This window comes from Heterodontus francisci, chromosome 31 (assembly GCF_036365525.1).
Source record: "Heterodontus francisci isolate sHetFra1 chromosome 31, sHetFra1.hap1, whole genome shotgun sequence".
Classification (NCBI taxonomy): Eukaryota; Metazoa; Chordata; class Chondrichthyes; order Heterodontiformes; family Heterodontidae; genus Heterodontus; species Heterodontus francisci.
Window position 1 is genome coordinate 38,368,129 of NC_090401.1, and position 18,351 is coordinate 38,386,479.

Genomic DNA, 18,351 nt, shown 5'->3' on the forward strand with positions numbered 1-18,351 from the left:
ACCTTCTCCTTTAACTTCCTGTTTTTCCATGCAACTGAACCATTTCCCCCCCACTATCTAGTTTAAAGCCCTATCTACAGCCCTAGTTATACGATTCGCCAGGACTCTGGTCCCAGCATGATTCAGGTGGAGTCCATCCCATCAGAACAGCTCCCTCCTTCCCCAGTACTGGTGCCAATGTCCCACGAATTTGAACCCATTTCTCCCACACCCATCTTTGAGCCACACATTTACCTCTTTAATCTTATTGACCCTTTGCCAATTTGCTTGTGGCTCAGGTAGTAATCCGGAGATTATTACCTTTTTGGTTCTGTTTTTTAATTTAGCCCCCAGCTGCTCATATTCCCTCAGCAGAACCTCTAACCTATATCATTGGTACCTACGTGGACCACGACAACTGGATCTTTCCCCTCCCACTCCAAGTTCCTCTGCAGCCCAGATGAGATATCCCGAACCCTGGCACCAGGTAGGCAACAGCCTTCGGGACTCTCGATCCTGGCCACAGTGAACAGTGTCTATGCCCCTAACTATATTATCCCCAATTACGACTACATTTCTCTTTTCTCCCCCCACTTGAATGGCTCCCTTTACCACGGTGCTGTGGTCACTTTGCTCATCCTCCCTACAGTCTCTGCTCTCGTCCAAACAGGAAGCAAGAATCTCGAACCTGTTGGACAAGGACAACGGCTGAAGCTCCTGCAGCACTATCTCCTGGATCCCTCTACCTGCCTCACTCATAGTCACACCCTCCTGTCCCTGACCACTGGCCGAATTCACATAGTTAATCTAAGGGGTGTGACTGCCTCCTGAAACACAGCGTCCAGGTAACTCTCCCCCTCCCTGATGTATCGCAGTGTCCGAAGCTCAGACTCCAGCTCATCAACTCTGAGCCAGAGTTCCTCGAGCAGCCAACACTTGCTACAGATGTGGTCACTAGGAACCACAATGGGGTCCACCAGCTCCCACATCCTGCAAGAGATGCAGGGGGAATATGAGGAAGAACTTTTTTACGTAGTGGGTGGTAATGATTTGGAACTCGCTGCCCACAAGGGTGTTGGAAGCGGAGATAATTAATGATTTCTAAAGGAAATTGGATGGTCATTTGAATGAAAAAAACTTGCAGGCTATAGGGATTGAGCGGGTGAGTGGAACTGACTGGATAGCTCCGTGGACAGCTGGCCTGGACTTGATGGGCTGAATGGCCTCCTCCTGTGCTGTAAATGACTCGATGATTATTAGCTGATTGAAACCTAATAATATTATAACCACTATTAGTTCAGGTTCCACCATTTGGAGGTCTGATACCAAGTTAGACTCACTGCTGAACACATGATCTGGCATATAATTATGCCTGGTTTCCCCATTGACTTGTTGAGCTGGTAAACAGTCTTGCATAATTTCAAAAAATCTTTCAGCTGCACTGTTCATCACATTAGATGGCATACCATTGTGCCACTGAATTACTGGAAATTTAAAGTCTCCTGTTAATCTGAAATCACATGACTCAAACATTAATAATTATTTCCATATTATCATAAAACTCAAAAGAGCAATTGTTTTTCTGTCATTAAAGACAGTTCATCCGAATCCTAAATTCTTTTAAGCCTTTAAGTTGAAGTAAAACTGGATCAGTGTGAAGCATTACTGCAGTGTCAGGTCTTTCATCACTAGATAAAAAGCTAGACTAGTGCAACTTTCTCAAGGCTATACTGCATTTAAATCGTGTGTATTGCATTGGTGTAAATTCATGCAAGTGAAGAATGTATAGTATAACTGAAACACTTGGTCACTTCACACTGAATCTGGCCATAGCTTTCGAAGCTCTGTGAGACTTATTCATTTTTTCTTTGCTTTCATTCAATAAGTACAATTGTAGGTTTATTTAGAAAAAAAACACTATGCAGTTTTTGTCACTGAATCTATCATCTTAACTAACAATAAGAGAACTGGGATAATCAGTGCAAACTGGAATTGAGAGTTCACCCACTGGGACCCAATCAGACAACTGGTCTATATATAAATGTGATGTTGAAACCTCACTTATTCCGCAGAAGTACTGCAGTCTCCTTTCCCCATATGGATATTTAAATGGAAACGCATTTAGCACAAAGTAGAACGGAACCATCACAGACCCTATCTCAATCAAGGACAGGGTCAAGCAAGGCTGCGTCATTACGCCAACCCTCCTCCATTTTCCTCGCTGCAACGCTACACCTCACCTCCAGCAATCAAGATCACTGGTGAAATCCTGGAAAATGTGGACCATTTTCCATATCTTGGGCACCTCCTCTCAGCAAAGGCAGATATAGATGACGAAGTTCATCATCATCATCTCCAATGTGCCAGCTTAGCTTTCGGCCGACTGAGGAAGAGAGTATTTGAGGAACAGGGTCTCAAATCCGAGACTAATATCATGACTTACTGGGCAGTAGTGATCCCTGCACTTGTATCTGCTTTGGAGACTTGGACAACCTACAGGAGGCAACTCACAGCACTGAAAAAGTACCACCAGAGGTGCCTCTGCAAGACTATCTAAATACGGTGGCAAGAAGGCAGTCCAACAGTAATGTCCTCTCCCAAGCCAAGCTGCCCAGCGTCGGGGCGCTAATCATGCAAAAGCAGCTCCGTTGGGCAGAACATGTTCGCATGCCTGACACCAGGCTCCTGAAGCAGCTGTTCCACTCAGAACTTGGTCATGGCGGGAGACTCCCAGGAGAAGAGTGGAACTGCTTTAGGTATGTCCTCAAAGCATCCCTGAAGCGATCAAACATCCCTGTCAACTCATGGGAGTTCCTGGCTAATGGCCACCCTAGACAGAGAAAGCTCATTCGTGAAGTCATCATACACCTCGAGAAACCTTGTCGAGAACAATGCAGAGGCAAAGTCGAGGAGCACACAAGCCTCCAAGCTACTCATCTACCTGACCCTTCATGAACTACCTGCGCCTCACGTGGCAGACTCCACAGATCGCTCATTGGACTTAACAGCCATTGTAGAACCCATTGAACCAAAGTGGAAGCAAGTTATCCTCGATCCTGAAGGACTGCCTAAGAAGAGATGAGAATACGTATCAGCAGTTAATAAAGTAGTAATGATCACTTGGACCTCTGACTAAAGGTAATATTTTGTGTGAAGTTTCTATCTCAAAATTACCAAAAATATATATGATGTTTTAGTGTTTCTGATTCAAGTGATATACCTATGCAGTACTCTACATGTAAAATGTATTTATTGATGCTGCTTTCTACCATTCTATTTCACAGTTTACGCAAGTCAATACATTGTATTACTTCACTCTAAATGTTCTTTTTTAGTGATTTGACGTCCCTTAAAATATTTTGTTCATTCTGTTAAAATTGGTCTTGTTTGTTTGAGGTCAGTTCATAACTTACAACATATTTACAGTACAGAACAGGCCATTCAGTCCAATAGATTCATGTTGGTGTTAATGCTTCACACGAGTCTCCTCCCACCTTTCTTCATCTAACCCCATGAGTATATCCTGTTATTCCTTTCTGTGTCATGTGCTTATCTAGCTTTCCTTAAATGCATCTATGCTATTTGTCTCAACTATTCCTTGTGGTAGTGAGTTCCACATTCTAACCACTCTCTGGGTAAGTAAGTTTCTCCTGAATTCCCTATTGGATTTATTAGTCACTATCTTATATTTATAGCTCCTAGTCCTGGTCTCACATGCAAGTGTAAACTTAAATTAATTTGAGCACAGTAATAGAGCTAGAAATCATTAACTTCATAGTCCTACCAGCCATCAATGATAAATGACCATCAACTTTGTAACCATTAACAACCATTGATGAGTAGTGACCTTCATCAACAAATGGACTTTTTTTGCTATAGGCACACCAGTCCTATTGGTTAGATAGTTTAAAAGATTGATCTGTACAGTCTGCTGTATTTCTTAACCCTTTTATAACTCTTAGCTTTATCAAGAATCTAGACCAGATGGGAGATAACAGATTAGTTCAAATAATTCAATCTTGAAGAATTTGCTTTCCCACTGCTTTGAGAAGAGGTTAGCTTTAAGGTTAGCTAATATAATAGTTTGGATAATCAGGATTAGCTAATGTTGGAATGATCAACCATGATCTAGAAAACGAAACTGACAGGCATTTGCATGAACATTTCTAATCATTCTGTGTGCTGTCATAGTATTTGTTTAATAATGCCCAGCAGTACAAGGGTAAGATGATAATCTTTTATAAAATTTGGACTAGTAGGGGAAGCCGCAATCTTGGGAGACTGCAAATCAGGCTGGAGTGGAGGGGAGGTCGCGAACCTTGGCAAGGGCGAGGGATGCGCTACGATGGGCAGAAGGGAGGCTCAAGGCATCCTTGAAAGGCTAGGTGGAGGGGCAGAGAACTCCTGCTCCTTCTAGCCCATAAGGAGTGCTATACAAAACATACTTTCTGGAGTCGGCAGCTCCCTTTACCTGAGTGGTTTCCCAACTTTTGGAAACCCAGTTGGCAGCAGTTAAATTGCACCATGGAAGCCTGATTTAAATATGTTCATGATGTGGCCTGCCTTTCCAAGATGGGACACTCTCAGTTCAGAACCCACCACCATAAAGATGGTAATGGGTGCGTGCACAGGGTTTATCTGGAACCCCCCCCCCCATCCCCTCACTGATCTCCTCCTGTCCATCATGTGGGAGGTTTGTAGTCTGAACATTTTGTGCATTTGTAAGTTCTGTATTGTGTTCTTATAGTCTAGAAATAAATAATGTTGAATATTATAGTCAGACTGCTCTGAAAAGGCTTGCTAATTATCTGGCACCAGTGTGTTTCACAGCTTCTCAAGGTCCATAAATTTTAGTGTATTGTCAAGAAAAACAATATGCCAAATAAGGAATATTAATTCATTGGTTGGAAACTTACATTAAACTTTTCATGGAAAAATTCTGCAGTTAGCTTTAAAAAAGCTGGAAGCCAAGATGGCCACCGCATTTTTGTATTCGAAACACCTTTTCACATTCCAAAGCCCCAACCAGAGACGGGTCTGAGGAGCATGGACCCAGAACAATGGCTTGCTCTAAGTGATTAAATTACCTAAGATTGCTTCATTAGCAGGACATTCAAGGCAATCCTAACACCTTGACTTTGAAAGTGAAAACCCCTCCAAGTGTAAAAATTGGCATCCTGGGGCCTGGGGAGACAATTCCGAACATTTAATCTCATTAGAAGGTTCCAGAGACTACACTGAGGCAGTTATGTGACCATCTGTCCATCTCTGTGAAAGTTGGGAGTTTCCTCGCACAAAGGGTCAAACCAGTAACTCAGACTGTACAGCAGCGGAAAGAGTGTGTGCTTCCCTCTCTCTCTCACCCCAGATAACAGCACAAGTTTGAAAACCGTCTGCGACTTTGGGCCCTCCAAGCCTACAGATTGCTACGGACAGAGACCAAGGGAAGAGAGCCACCTACGGGTTTGCCTCCAAGAAAACCCTGAGCCAAGTGGGCCAGCCACAAAGTGCACTTTGACCAGCCAAAGACTTAAAGAATATAACTTCATCCGGAAGACCACCGAATTATCCAACCTCTCATACGGTGTATTTAATTTCCATTTATTCTGAACTCTAATCCAACTACAAATCTACATTTCACTCTGTAATCTATTTGTGTGTGGGTGTGTGATTCTCGTGTCAATGTGTGCGTGAACATGTAGAGTTTTTAAAATTACTTTTTTTAGATCGGGATTAAATTGTTAAGTATTGTTACAACCGAAGTGGGAGGAGTGCACTATCTTTTCTAGTTCCACTTCTCTGCAGGTCACAACATCTATTTAAATGTTTACCCAGTTATCGATACAGCCAATCATATACTCTATTTTTTATCCCAGAATGGAATACACCAACCAGGTTTTTTTTGTTGATAAACAACAAAATTATCAGTTTATTTTAAAAACAAGAATTAACCAGTAACGAAGCAAAACATTAACATACCGATTTTTTAAAAAAATGAAAGTTCCCTTTTCTAAAAATTCCCCAATTGCACTCTCTCTCACACACACACACACGAAAAAAAAGTACAGAAATTCACTGCAGGGGTCTGTTACAAAAATAGACAAAAAAACTTTGATCAAATACTTGCTAATTCATGATGGAAAAAAAATTTGCAAGAAAGTCAGTTGTCCCTTTTTTGGTCAGGCATCCAGGTATACGGAGACGAGCCACTGGGTTGGTTTCAAGCAACCCGTTCTGGAGATGTCGAGAATTATTCTAGTTGGCTTTCTGGGAGAAATGTGACATCAAGGTTTTTCCACCAGCACATACTTGAATTGCAGGATTGTTTTTCAGCTCCGAGAGCTATACGGCACCAGGGATTTTTTTTTGCTCTTCCACACTGACTCTTGGCAGGATTTCTTCAAAAAGGTAGAGAAGCAGGTGAGCTAGGTGGTTTCTTTTTTCCTTAGCAGGAAAGCCAACTGTCTTCAAGCAGTTTACACCCCAACTGCGGAAAACAATGTCCAAATCCCAAAAAGAGAGTCGACCTCCTGACCTCCATAAACCTTAATGTGTGGCTTCTCTGTAACCATTTTTCTCCAAGTCACCAAGGGTTCTTCTGTTTTCTGAGCCCAAATCACAGGTGGCCTCCAGCACAGGTAGTTTTCAAACATCTTATCTTGTCTGTGTACTTGGTTTAAAAAAAACACATCCATGGAATCTTTTCAGTTTTAACACAAGTCCTCAAAAATTAAAATACTAAAAATAACAAAAGTACTTTCGTAAGAGTATAATAAACTTACCTCTTGTTTAAACTCAAGAAAACCTGTCCGCTTGGTTCTTTCGCAATCACGTTAAAGGTAAAAGGTAAAGCACTCACTGAGGTGGTAAGCACAACCGCTGCTTAAAAAGGAATAAACCTTGTTGTGTCCAAATAAGAGAAAAGGCAAGAGGGGAGCCTGTGACCGTCTTCTCACCTGGCCCTAACAGTATTTAATTGTGGTATGAAGTACAGTGTGGTTCATTTCCTCTTAAGAGATGTTCTTTTAAGGTGTTAGTCAAGAAATCTTGAACTTGATTGGAATTTGATACTCCAAAACTGATTTGGGTATATTTTATGTTTTACTTAATGGAAGTGATTTTTGCATAACACATCATTGGATTTTTTAAAAACCCTGAGGTGGAAAAAATTATCAAAATTGGTCTAAAGTGTCCCTGTTATAGTTTGACTGGAGCTAACTGAAACATCTGTCCGTTTTCATGCCCAGAAAAAAAACATTCTATTCCTACTTTTAAGATGCGAACTTTATTCAATGTGGAATCTTTGAAATTGACTCTTCCTTATAAAAAGTGGTCAGTGTGCTGCAAAATGGTCACCGAAGGTCATCTGACTTGGCCTGTATATTCTCACTGTCTCGAAAGGAAAAAAGGATATATTCCAAACAAAGAGGTGTCAATTACACCCATCCTGAAACTATCAAGGGACATCCTGAATTGAATGTGTTCTTCTGAAACAAAGAAGCTGTGAAGTAGCCACATCATAACAGAATTAAACCCAACCTGGCATCAATGGATGGTCATGAATTCCACATCCTGGTCCATTGTGTGGTCACACCAGGGGAGAGGGCCATGTATCAACTAACAAAGACTCTAATTTGATCGATTTTGACTTTAAAAGGCAACCCTCTAGAGAGCGATCACAACAACCTCACAGAAGAAGTCCAACCAAGGGCTGTGGAAAGACCCAGCCCAAACAAGAAGAAGCTCTGCTGCTAATTCTGCGCTTCAATTTGGTGCAGCAGAGAACTGATGGTGATGCCACCTCCGATCTGAAATCCTAACCACCAGAAATCTACAAAACCTCAATAAGTCAAGACAATAAACAACCTAGGCCTGCATCTTTAAAAGAGACTGTTCTACTTAGAGATTCAACAGGCTTACCGTGAACCACGAACACCTACCATGCCTGGAACTCTTACCCTTTATCTTCCATCTATCTTCTCTTGAGAGTGCATGTGAGGGTGAATGCGTGCATGAGTGGTGTTGTGAACATTTCGGGTAATGAATATTGTTCCATAAATCGTTAATCTTCTGTTTCAAACCAACAAGAAAACCTTTGACCCTCTGTTTATTTGGCAAGTAAAACACTCGGGCTAACTCATCATTTTAAACAAAACACAATTACGATCAGTTGGGATGTGAACAGTGGGAACCACCCACACCCCTTACCACCTGTCGCTAACACTGTGTTTAAACATATTTTTGTTGCTGATGAGATGGCCTTCTGTATTCAACTCTGAGTTAAATAAATATAAACTAAGTGTACAATTTTAAAGGGGGTACAGAAACGGAGGGACCTGGGGGAGGGGATTACATACACTTTTCTTTAAAGGTGGCAGGTCAAGTTGATAAGACTGTTAGAAAAAGCACACAGGATCCTGGGATTTAATAAGAGGCATGGATTACAAAAGCAAGGAAGTTATGCTAAACCTTTATAAATCACTAGTTAAACCACAGCTGGTGTATTGTGTCCAATCTAGGCACCACATTTTAGGGAGGATGTCAGTCCCTTGGAAAGGGTGTATAGGAGATTTATTAGAATGGTACCAGGGTTGAAAGATTAGAGAAGCTGTTTCCCATTAGGTGAGAAAGTAAGCTGCGAGGAAGATGCAAGGAGCTACAAAAGGATATAAAATTGGGCAAGAAGGTGGCAGATGGAGTATAATGTGGGGAAGTGTGAAATTATCCATTTTGTAGGAAAAATGGAAAAGCAGAATTTTAAAAGGTGAGAGACTATTATATGTTAATATTCAAAGTGATTTGGGTGTCCTTCTACATGAATTGCAGAAGATTAACATACCAATACAGTAATTAGTAAGGAAGGCAAATGGTATATTGGCTTTTATTGCAAGGAAACTGGAATATGAGAGTAAGGTAGTCTTGCTACAATTATATAGTGCATTGGTGAGAGCCTACCTGGAGCACAGTGTACTGTTTTGGTCACCTTAAGAAGGATATGCTTGCCTTCGAGGGAATGCAAAAAAGGTTCATCAGATTGATTCCTGGGTTGAGAGGACTGTCCTATCAGGAGAGGTTGAGTAGAATTGGCCTATGTTCTCAGGAGTTTAGAAGAATGAAAGGTGATCACATTGAAACATATAATATTCTTAGAGGGCTTGACAGTGTAAATGCTGAGAGGCTGTTTCCCCTGGCTGGAGAGTCAAGAACCAGGTATCAATGTCTTAGGATAAGAGGTCAGCCATTTAGGACTGAGCTGAGGAGAAATTTCTTCACTCAGAGGATTATTAATCTTTGGAATTCTCTACCCCAGAGAGCTGTGGATGATCAGTTGATGAGTATGTTCAAGGCGGAGATTGATAGATTTTTGGGCAGTAAGGAAATCAAGGGATATTGGAATAGGACGCAAAAGAGGAGTTGATGCAATTCAGCCATGATCTTATTGAATGACAGAGCCAGATCTATGGGCTGTATGGCCTACTCCTGCTCCTATTTCTTATGTTCTTAAATTGAGATTGTTCTCCTTAGAACAGAGAAGATTAAAGGGTAGATTTAATAGACATGTTCAACATTATGAAGGATTTTGATAGGTAGATAAGAAAATAAAGACTTGTGTTTACATAACATCTTTCATGACCACAGAACTTCCCAAAGTGCTTTAAAGCCAATTAAGTGTACTCACTGTTGTAATGTAGGAAAATGATAAGGAGAAACATTCCACTGGCAGGAGGTTTGGCACCCAGAGGGCACTAATTTAAAGTAATCGGCAAAAGAACCAGAGGGGAGACTAGGGGATTTATTTAATGCAGTGAGTTATGATCTATTTACAATTTATATAGATGATTTGGAGTTGGAGACCACGTGTAGGGTGTCAAAGTTTGCAGAAGACACTAAGATGAGTGGCAGAGCAAAGTGTGCAGATGACTGTGAAACTTTGCAGAGGAACATAGATACATTGAGTGAGTGGGCAAAGGTCTGGCAGATGGAATACAATGTTAATAAATGTGAAGTCATTCATTTCGGTAGGAGTAACAGGAAAAAGGATTATTACTTGAATGGTAAAAAGTTGCAGCATGCTGCTATGCAGAGGGACCTAGGTGTCCTTGTGCATGAATCGCAGAAGGTTGGTCTGCAGGTACAGCAAGTAATTAGGAAGGCAAATGGAATTTTGTCCTTCATTGCTAAAGGGATTGAGTTTAAAAGTAGAGTGGTTATGTTGCAGCTGTATAAGGTACTGGTGAGGCCGCACCTGGAGTACTGTGTGCAGTTTTGGTCTCCTTACTTGAGAAAGGATATACTGGCACTGGAGAGGGTGCAGAAGGAGGTTCACTAGGTTGATTCCGGAGTTGAGGGGGTTGGCTTATGAGGAGAGACCTGAGTAGATTGGGATAATATTCATTGGAGTTCAGAAGAATGAGGGGGGATCTTATAGAAACATATAAAATCATGAAGGGAATAGATAAGATACAAGTAGAGAGGATGTTTCCATTGGCAGGTGAAGCTAGGACAAGAGAGCATAGCCTCAAGATTAGAGGGAGCAGAGTTAGGACTGAATTAAGAAGGAACTTCTTCATCCAGAGGGTTGTTAATCTATGGAATTTCTTGCCCAGTGAAGTAGTTGACGCTTCTTCAGTAAACGTCTTTAAAGCTAAGGTAAATATCTTTTTGAACATTAAAGGAATTAAGGGATACGGTGGGAGCGCGGGTAAGTGGATCTGAGTCCACGAAAAGATCAGCCATGATCTTATTGAATGGCGGAGCAGGCTCGAGGGGCCGGACGGCCTACTCCTGCTCCTAGTTCTTATGATCTTATGATCTGAATTGTACTGTTTGAAAGGATGGTGGATGCTGATTCAATATCAATTTTCAAAAGGAAATTAGTATATACTTTCAATGGAAAACTTTGCAGGGCAATGGGGAAGGAGTAGGGGAGTGAGACTAATTGGATAGCTCTTTCAAAGAGCTGACACAGGCATAAAGGGCTGTATGGTCTCCTTCTGTGCTGTATGATTCTGTGATGCTAAGAGTTAATCTTTTTGATACCAGGGGCTGGATTTTCCAGCTTCTGAACCCTGCCGTCGGGCTCGTGAGTGGGTCAGAAGCCCACACTGTTTGGGAAACAAGCTGTCACTCATTGTGCTTTTCCCCAGAGTTGCCAATTAATGGCCATAGAATGGGCTTGCCGTCCAATTTAGGATGGCCGGTGAGCTCTCAGAGCTGGAGGGCCAATGAGAGGCCTTCCAGCTTCAAAGCAGCAGCAGCCTGTGATGGCGGTAAGGGAGAGGGTGCTTCAAAATGGAGGCACACTCTCCAACTTTTGTAAAGTTTAAATTAAAAATGGCTTTTGCAGCCAGGCCACTGCTGTGGGGTGTGGATGGGTTGGTGGGGGGGAGCCCCTCCACAGGGCAGCCTGCGGCTGCTACAGCACCCAGGCAGGCAGGGCCTCTAAGCCTGCCTGGAGCGCTGGTCCTCTGGCCTGCTGACTGGAAAGTCCCAGTCGGCCTCCTTTAATTGGACTTAAGTGGCTGTTAACAAGTTGGATCGGCTACCTACCATTTGCGGGTGGGATAGCCCTGCCATCCCTTCATACCGCCTCTGAAAATGGCCCAGGGGCAGGAAGGAGCCAGGGAACCGCCACGCAGGCTGGTGGCACTATTTTTAACGCCCATACGCTTCCCATCCCAGCCCCAGCGGGGGCTAAAAATCAAGCCCTTGATGTTTAATTGATATTCTGAGCTCTATCAGGCATCTTGCCTTTTTTACTTTTATCAGAAGCAAGAACTACAATTAGACTGATTTTAAGTTTATTTCTCTGTTTTCTGTATAAATGTTGAGAACTAATGGCATAATTTCAGAATTGGGTGAGAGCAATGACTCAAACTGTTAATGGGGAAGCTAAACCAATAGCAGTGGATGTTGTCATTGACCCAGGCTGTCAGTGATGTTTTACATTCACTTGTGTAAGCTAATGCATTCCCTCAAATTGCAGGCTCAGTGGCTATTCTCAACCATTTTCCTTTCACTCTGCATTGGAACAAAAAAAATTAAAATGTATTGAGTGCAAAAATTCAAGCAATGTTAAAAGTAATCCTAATTCTTTGTAATTTTTTTTCAAATTGGAGCATATTAAACCAGGTTTACTGCCACATTTGGCATTAGAGTGAAGTAACATTGATTTTGTAACATTTTGTATCAAAATGCAGCATATAACTCTGCAGTAAGAGCAACGAAATGGAATTCTGCCAAACCTCACAACACTTTGGCTTTGCCCAAACTGCAACAAAAATACCACTGTAACAAAATGAACTTTACAGGGAACTGTGTAAACTTAATTTTTAAACCTGTGTAACTTGGCAAACTGCCCCATCAGCTCTTAGCAAACATTCAAAAAATAACTAATATTCATACACTAGTGAGTGGAGCTCTGCACATGTAAGTTCGCAAGAGCTTTGCAGCAAGCTATGTGGAATTGGCACTGCTGGCTCCCCATCCATTCAAACTTGTACCCACAATAAAACTGTGTCATAACAAAAGCTTTATGCCTAAAGCAATGCTTTTGGTGGGTTTGCTCTTTTGTGAGCAAAATTAATATTCACACATTTTACTCATTAAAATGACTAGAATATTCAAGAATGGGGCGCACTCTGGTCTGGATTGTATGAGCTCGCCGCCAAGATCGGCGGCAAACTCTGAAAATGGCAGCCCACCAAAGAGCCACCGCAGTCTCATTTTAAATAGCTGGGGTGGGCTGCCCCCCAATCACGTCGAGGGGACAGTATGTCCGTCTCCTGTAATGGCGTCAGCTGCCTGTGCGCAGATGCTGAACCCATTTTTAAAGGGCTGTCAGCCCTACAGTTTATTTAAAGACAGATTGAATAAAATAAATACATTTCTCTTGTCCCTCTCCCACCCACCCCCCATAACAATTAAATTAATCATTTGCCCTTCCCCTGAAATACTTAGCTGTAACATCTGACCTTCCCACACCCCCCAAAACTGCATAAATCTTTAAGTACAACCTTCCCCACCATCCCCTACACCCATGATGTTTATTTGACCCGCTTCCCCCCCCCCCCCCCCCACAACCACCGCACTGATAAACCTACCTCCTTCCCCCCTGCCCAACAGTGTGGTGCCTCGTTTCCCTGGATGGGGATCTGAAGACGTGGGACTGCTGGCTGCCAGGCCAAAGGTCGCAGCGGGCCATCAAAATTACGGGTAAGTACGTGCAAATCTATTAATTTTATTCATTTGCATATGGTGATTGTGGTCCCGTCGACCAGCGGCAGGGGGGGCCGCCACAGTGCCCAGCTGCTGCCGGGAGGATTGGACCAGACCCTGTCTGCAGCGAGGTCCATGCCGGGCCCCATCCAGGGCCATCTTCAGGCCCCACGCCACAGATCCCGACGTCTAGGGCTCCTTAAAATCCAGCCCAATGTAACCATTTACTTTGAAAGACTGAACATCTGGAAATTGGAACAATGTTTAACCACTGGTTTATTGTGAATCTGTTTATCGTGGTTGCCTGCTGTAAAACTAAAGATCATGTTGATGTGAATTTAAAAATGTATGTATGTATGTTTAAGCACACTCTTCATTAACAGTTTGATTTGAGTCATGAGAATCAATTTTATCGAAGTTTGACATTTTGAGTGGTTATCTGCCAGAGTGGCATCCTGTCCTATGGAGCAATAGGAAATGGGTTCACCCTGTGACCTCCATGAGTCTTGTTCATTACCAATCTCAATCATTCTATGAAATTTCCATTTATTTCACCATAGTTGGCTTCTGAAAGGCATCAGCAGAGGCTTGGGAGGTATTTGCCCATCCTTTTATAGCTTGTTGCATGGCAAGGGAGGCCTGAGAAGAGGCTTAACAATTACTTATTTTCTTTTCAGCTATCTTAAAAAAAAATTCAACTTTTTTCACCCTTTTTTGATAGAATTCCCCTTCTGTGGGAATTAATGACTAAGTATTGTACCAGTTTAAACTTTTAATTGCATTTTTGTGTAGATGAAAGCTGTACAAATTAGATAATAGTTTTACAAATATACTTGCTTCATTTCAGTTTGGAATTACTGTCATAGCTGCAGTCATCTTAGTATTGGAGCAGTAGTACTCAGTTGTTATAGTTAGTTATATAAAGTAGATTTCTCTGGATTTTTGGAGTTTTATGTGGAGCTGCTCTCCGATGCATATGCAACTCAGATCATCATTGCATCTCCCTAGTGCTTTGGGACCTCAAAGTGTGAATGTTGTGGTGATGAACTGAAAGAGATCGAGTAATTTGTAACTGAAAGAAGAATGAGGTTTCTGTTAACCACAACAGGTATTGTTAGATCTATCATGCTGTCTTGAACCAACTAGTCATTGCCTAAACACAAAAATCTTATTAATAAAACAATTGAAATTGATGTTCATCGTAAAACCATCACTGTTACTGAACCTGTTTTATGAGCAGCAAGTACCAAACTGTAACATTGTTTTACTTTAACTAGGACATCTGTGGTAGTTATAAAGGGCTGCTTCTTAATTTGATTGGGTTTGTTGTTTCTTTTGAAACCCACCATTTTTCCCAGTAACTGTAGTAATGACGGGAGATGGCTGCCAAATCCAGCTGCATGATTTTACTTCATGAAATTAGAAACCATTTTAAATGTGACACATAAGGCTGCCAGCTATTTATCAAGGTGATAAGAAGGACAGCATAATGATGAATTGGTCCCTGCTGATGCATTGGCAAATAGGATTATCTCAACCGCAAGAATGTCTGTCCTACATTGGGCATACGTGTATCCTTTCTTGCCAAACTGGCAATAGGATGAATGACTGAAGGATGAGGCAAGGTCAAGCCTGACCATACCCTAACTAGTTCTCAATTGCTTGTTGTTGTTGTGTTATTTAAATCACAAACAAAATTTTATTTAAATATTTCATAAACCCTAAGCTGTTTTTAACCTGGTATCAATTTTGCAATGACACAACGACATTACAATCTCCAAAGTGGTGTCCTGGAATGAATCTTTGTTGTAGTTCACTACTAATTTTTACTAATACCAAAGTAACTTAATACAATTTATGTTTTTTGATGCATTACTGAGTTTTATGTGTGTGACCATCACCCCCAGCCAAAGACTAGACAGCTTTTGCAGCTCCACAGTTTAATGGTTAAACCTTTGTGTAGTGGAGATAAGAGACCCTGTTTAATCATTTGTTTTGTTTGAAAAATGGCCACCTGCCATTCTGAAAAGGAGGGCCAGATGAACAGTTCGCTTCCAGACGTCTGCCAATAAATTTCTTGTCCTTCCTGTATTAAATTATTTGGTATCAATTCAACTGCTATTCACTATCCCCCTGTTGAAGCAATGTGTTGTTGTACCACTCTGCGTGCCTGAGGCTCTTTCTGCAAAAAGCAGCTATTCTGGGGTAAATTTAGGAGCGCATTTATGCTTGCAGGTGTGTGCTTTACAATTGGCAGATGGTGTAACCAGTGCAATGAGCACAGCACACTACATGTTGACATGCCAATATGCTGTGCCGTGTTTGCTGTTTACCTCTGAGGTCTGCATTATGTGTTTCCGATCTCCATCATGCTGTTAGAGGGCTGCCAACCAAACTCCGAGCAGAAAGGGAATGAAAATGAGTTGTATTCAGAACCTAAATGGAGGAGTAGGCCATTCAGCCCATTCAACTTCCTATACCATTTTGTAGACCATGGCAGCTCCATCTAAAATCAATGCCTTTTTTTCCGAAGCTTAGTCCTCTTCCCCCAAGTATCTATCTTCCTTTTAAACATCTCCATTTACTTTGCATCTGTGCCCTCCACATTCTCATAACCTTTTCATGTGAGGGAGTTTTTTTTCCTAGTTTCAATTTTGACTGATTTAACTTAAACTTTAAGATTATCAAAATAATTAATCAAAGTAAAATAAAATCTCAGATCTGCCATGATATTTTAGTTTTTATTTCTGGGTTAGTTCTGGGCTGAATCACATCAAAGCACTTCCTCATTTTGTGTTAGGTTTTCTATATATGTCGATGGTGGAAAGCACTGACGTGCCTGCACATGCCCTTGATGAAAGTGAAAGTTTGTTTAGTCTGAGACTATTTTTAGGTGGCTTAACTTGCAGTTGGTATCTTCTGAATAAATGAAAAATAAATCTGTAACTTAGAATGTTATTGATAACTGAATACAGCAGCTCAGTCTGTTGATAACACCAAACATTTTTCTGCAAATGATCGTGTTCTACATAGTGAAATGGCTTGCAATTCAGAATTCTTTGCCAATATTGATCTGCTTAATAAGTTTATTGATGCAATTGAGGTAAGACATTGGCTGTTTTATGTTCACTGGTGTATTCAAATTACTTTTACAGGAAGTATCAGCATAGTTCGTAATAGGAAATTTGTATAGAAAATTCTGGGCCATTGGCATACCCAGGCTGTCTTGTCCTTTACGCACGCTGCATGTTTTGATGAGAGCTATTATTATACCACAGTTCATTTTTTTGAGTCTTTGAGTAACTTATTTGTTCTCTACCTGCAACAGTAAGTACTACTATTCCCAGTCCTACAATATGACTCCTAAAATCCATCTGGTTCACTAATGTCCTTTAAGGAAGGAAATCTGCTATCCCAGTAGGTATATTCCTTGAACTTCATTGAATTTCCTTGAACTCTAGGTTGCTCATTTAAACATTCGATGAACAATACTTTTTGTAACGAAAGCTGCGAAGCTCCTTGTAAGTTCTGTAACAAAAACATAAAATGCTGGAGACACTCGGCAGATCAGGCAGCACCTGTCGAGAAAGGGAAGAAACTTAACATTTTTGATGGAACCCGTCGTCAGAACTGGCGAACATTAAACCATTGGCTCTTTTTTCATTCTCCACAATGCTGTCTGACCTGAATATTTCTAGCATTTTCTGTTTTGTTTTAAATTTCCCACATCATCCGCAGTATTTTACTTCCTGTAAATTCTGTGCTTGGTACATATTTATTCTTCAGTTAGGCGAAGCGTAGACTGTGTTTGCAATGGTTGTTATTAAAAGAAACTATAGACGCCTTTGGTCAGGCTTCTAATGAAGATTCCCACCTGAAATGTTTTCCAGTCTTTCTCTTGAAGTATCAGCTGTGGCTCAATTGGTAGCACTCTTGCCTATGAGTCAGAAGATTGTGAGTTCAAGTTCCACTCCAGGGCTTGAGCAGAAAAATCAAAAGCTGATAGTCCAGTGCAGTACTGAAGGAGTGCTGCACTGTTGGAGGTGCTATCTTTTGGATGAGACATTAATCCGAGGCCCCATCTGCCCTCTCAGATGGACGTAAAAGATCCCATGGCATTATTTTGCAGGGGAGTTATCCCTGGTGTCCTGGCCAAAATCTGTCCCTCAAAAAAATAGATTATTTGGTCATTATCACATTGCTGTTTGTGGGAACTTGTTGTGTGCAAATTGGCTGCCACATTTTCTACATTACAATAGTGACGATACTTAAATGGTTGTAAAGTACTTTGGAGCATCCTGTAGTCATGAAAGGTGCTATATAAATGCATGTCTTTCTTTTCTTTTTCTTTCAGGTGCTGATTTACCTGTTTATTTCTAGCATTTTCTGTTTTGGGGTTTATAATCATTTTATTTTTGTGTATAATTTAGTTATTCAAATTCATAAGATAGTTACAGATGAGAGAGGTCATTTGACACAGTTTAGACCATGTTTTCAGATTTTTTAAAAGAAGATGCATTGCCTCTCATGGTATTATCTAATTGTCTCTTGAATAAGCATAAGACTTTTGTCTCCACTATCCTACCCAGAAGGTAATTACAAATCTTGATCACATTTTCCATTTTAAAAAGCAGTTCCTGCCATCTGTCCTGATACTGCTTTTGCCAGTTTTAACCTATTTGTTTTTTTTTTTAGCATTTTGACATAGCTTGAAATACTTTTTCAATATCTCATCTCACATACTTGTTCCTTGGGATTCCTCCTTTCAAGTTTAGGAGTTCCACTTTCCCCCGCCTTTGCTGGTAACCCAATTCTTTGATGCAAGGGCTCAGCCTTTTTTTTAGTTTCCTCTGCACTGCCTCAATGGCGTAAATGTTTTCTTTATATCCTGGTGACCAAAACCAAACTCAGTGCTCAAGCTTAGGTCTGACCAAGGCACTGTACATTTATAGCATGATGTCTTCCAACTTATACTTAATTAACCAAACAATTTACTTTTATTTTATTAATTACTGTGTGGTAATTTAATGTTAAATCCTGAATCAAATACCACCCCCAGATCTCGTCCCACTTTGTCTTTAGCATCTCCAGCTGTACAGTTTTCCAGTTCTTTAGGAGGCAAAAGAAGTTCTGATGAAGGATCATCGTCCTGAA

The 18,351-nt window shown here is 41.1% G+C and overlaps 1 protein-coding gene across 3 annotated transcripts in view; it reads left to right on the forward strand.

Moving 5' to 3' along the window:
* The window catches only part of LOC137347163 (calcipressin-3-like), a 164,327-nt gene that overhangs the window by 86,726 nt on the left and 59,250 nt on the right, over positions 1–18,351 (forward strand). Inside the window, exon 1 of one of the 3 annotated variants that reach the window (XM_068011333.1) lies at positions 16,202–16,300. The exons of the other annotated variants lie outside the window; for them this stretch is intronic. Within the exon in view, the coding sequence (XP_067867434.1) occupies positions 16,235–16,300 (66 nt within the window). The 5' untranslated portion in view covers positions 16,202–16,234. Of the gene's footprint in view, positions 1–16,201; positions 16,301–18,351 lie in introns of those variants that run through there. 3 annotated transcript variants of the gene reach the window in all.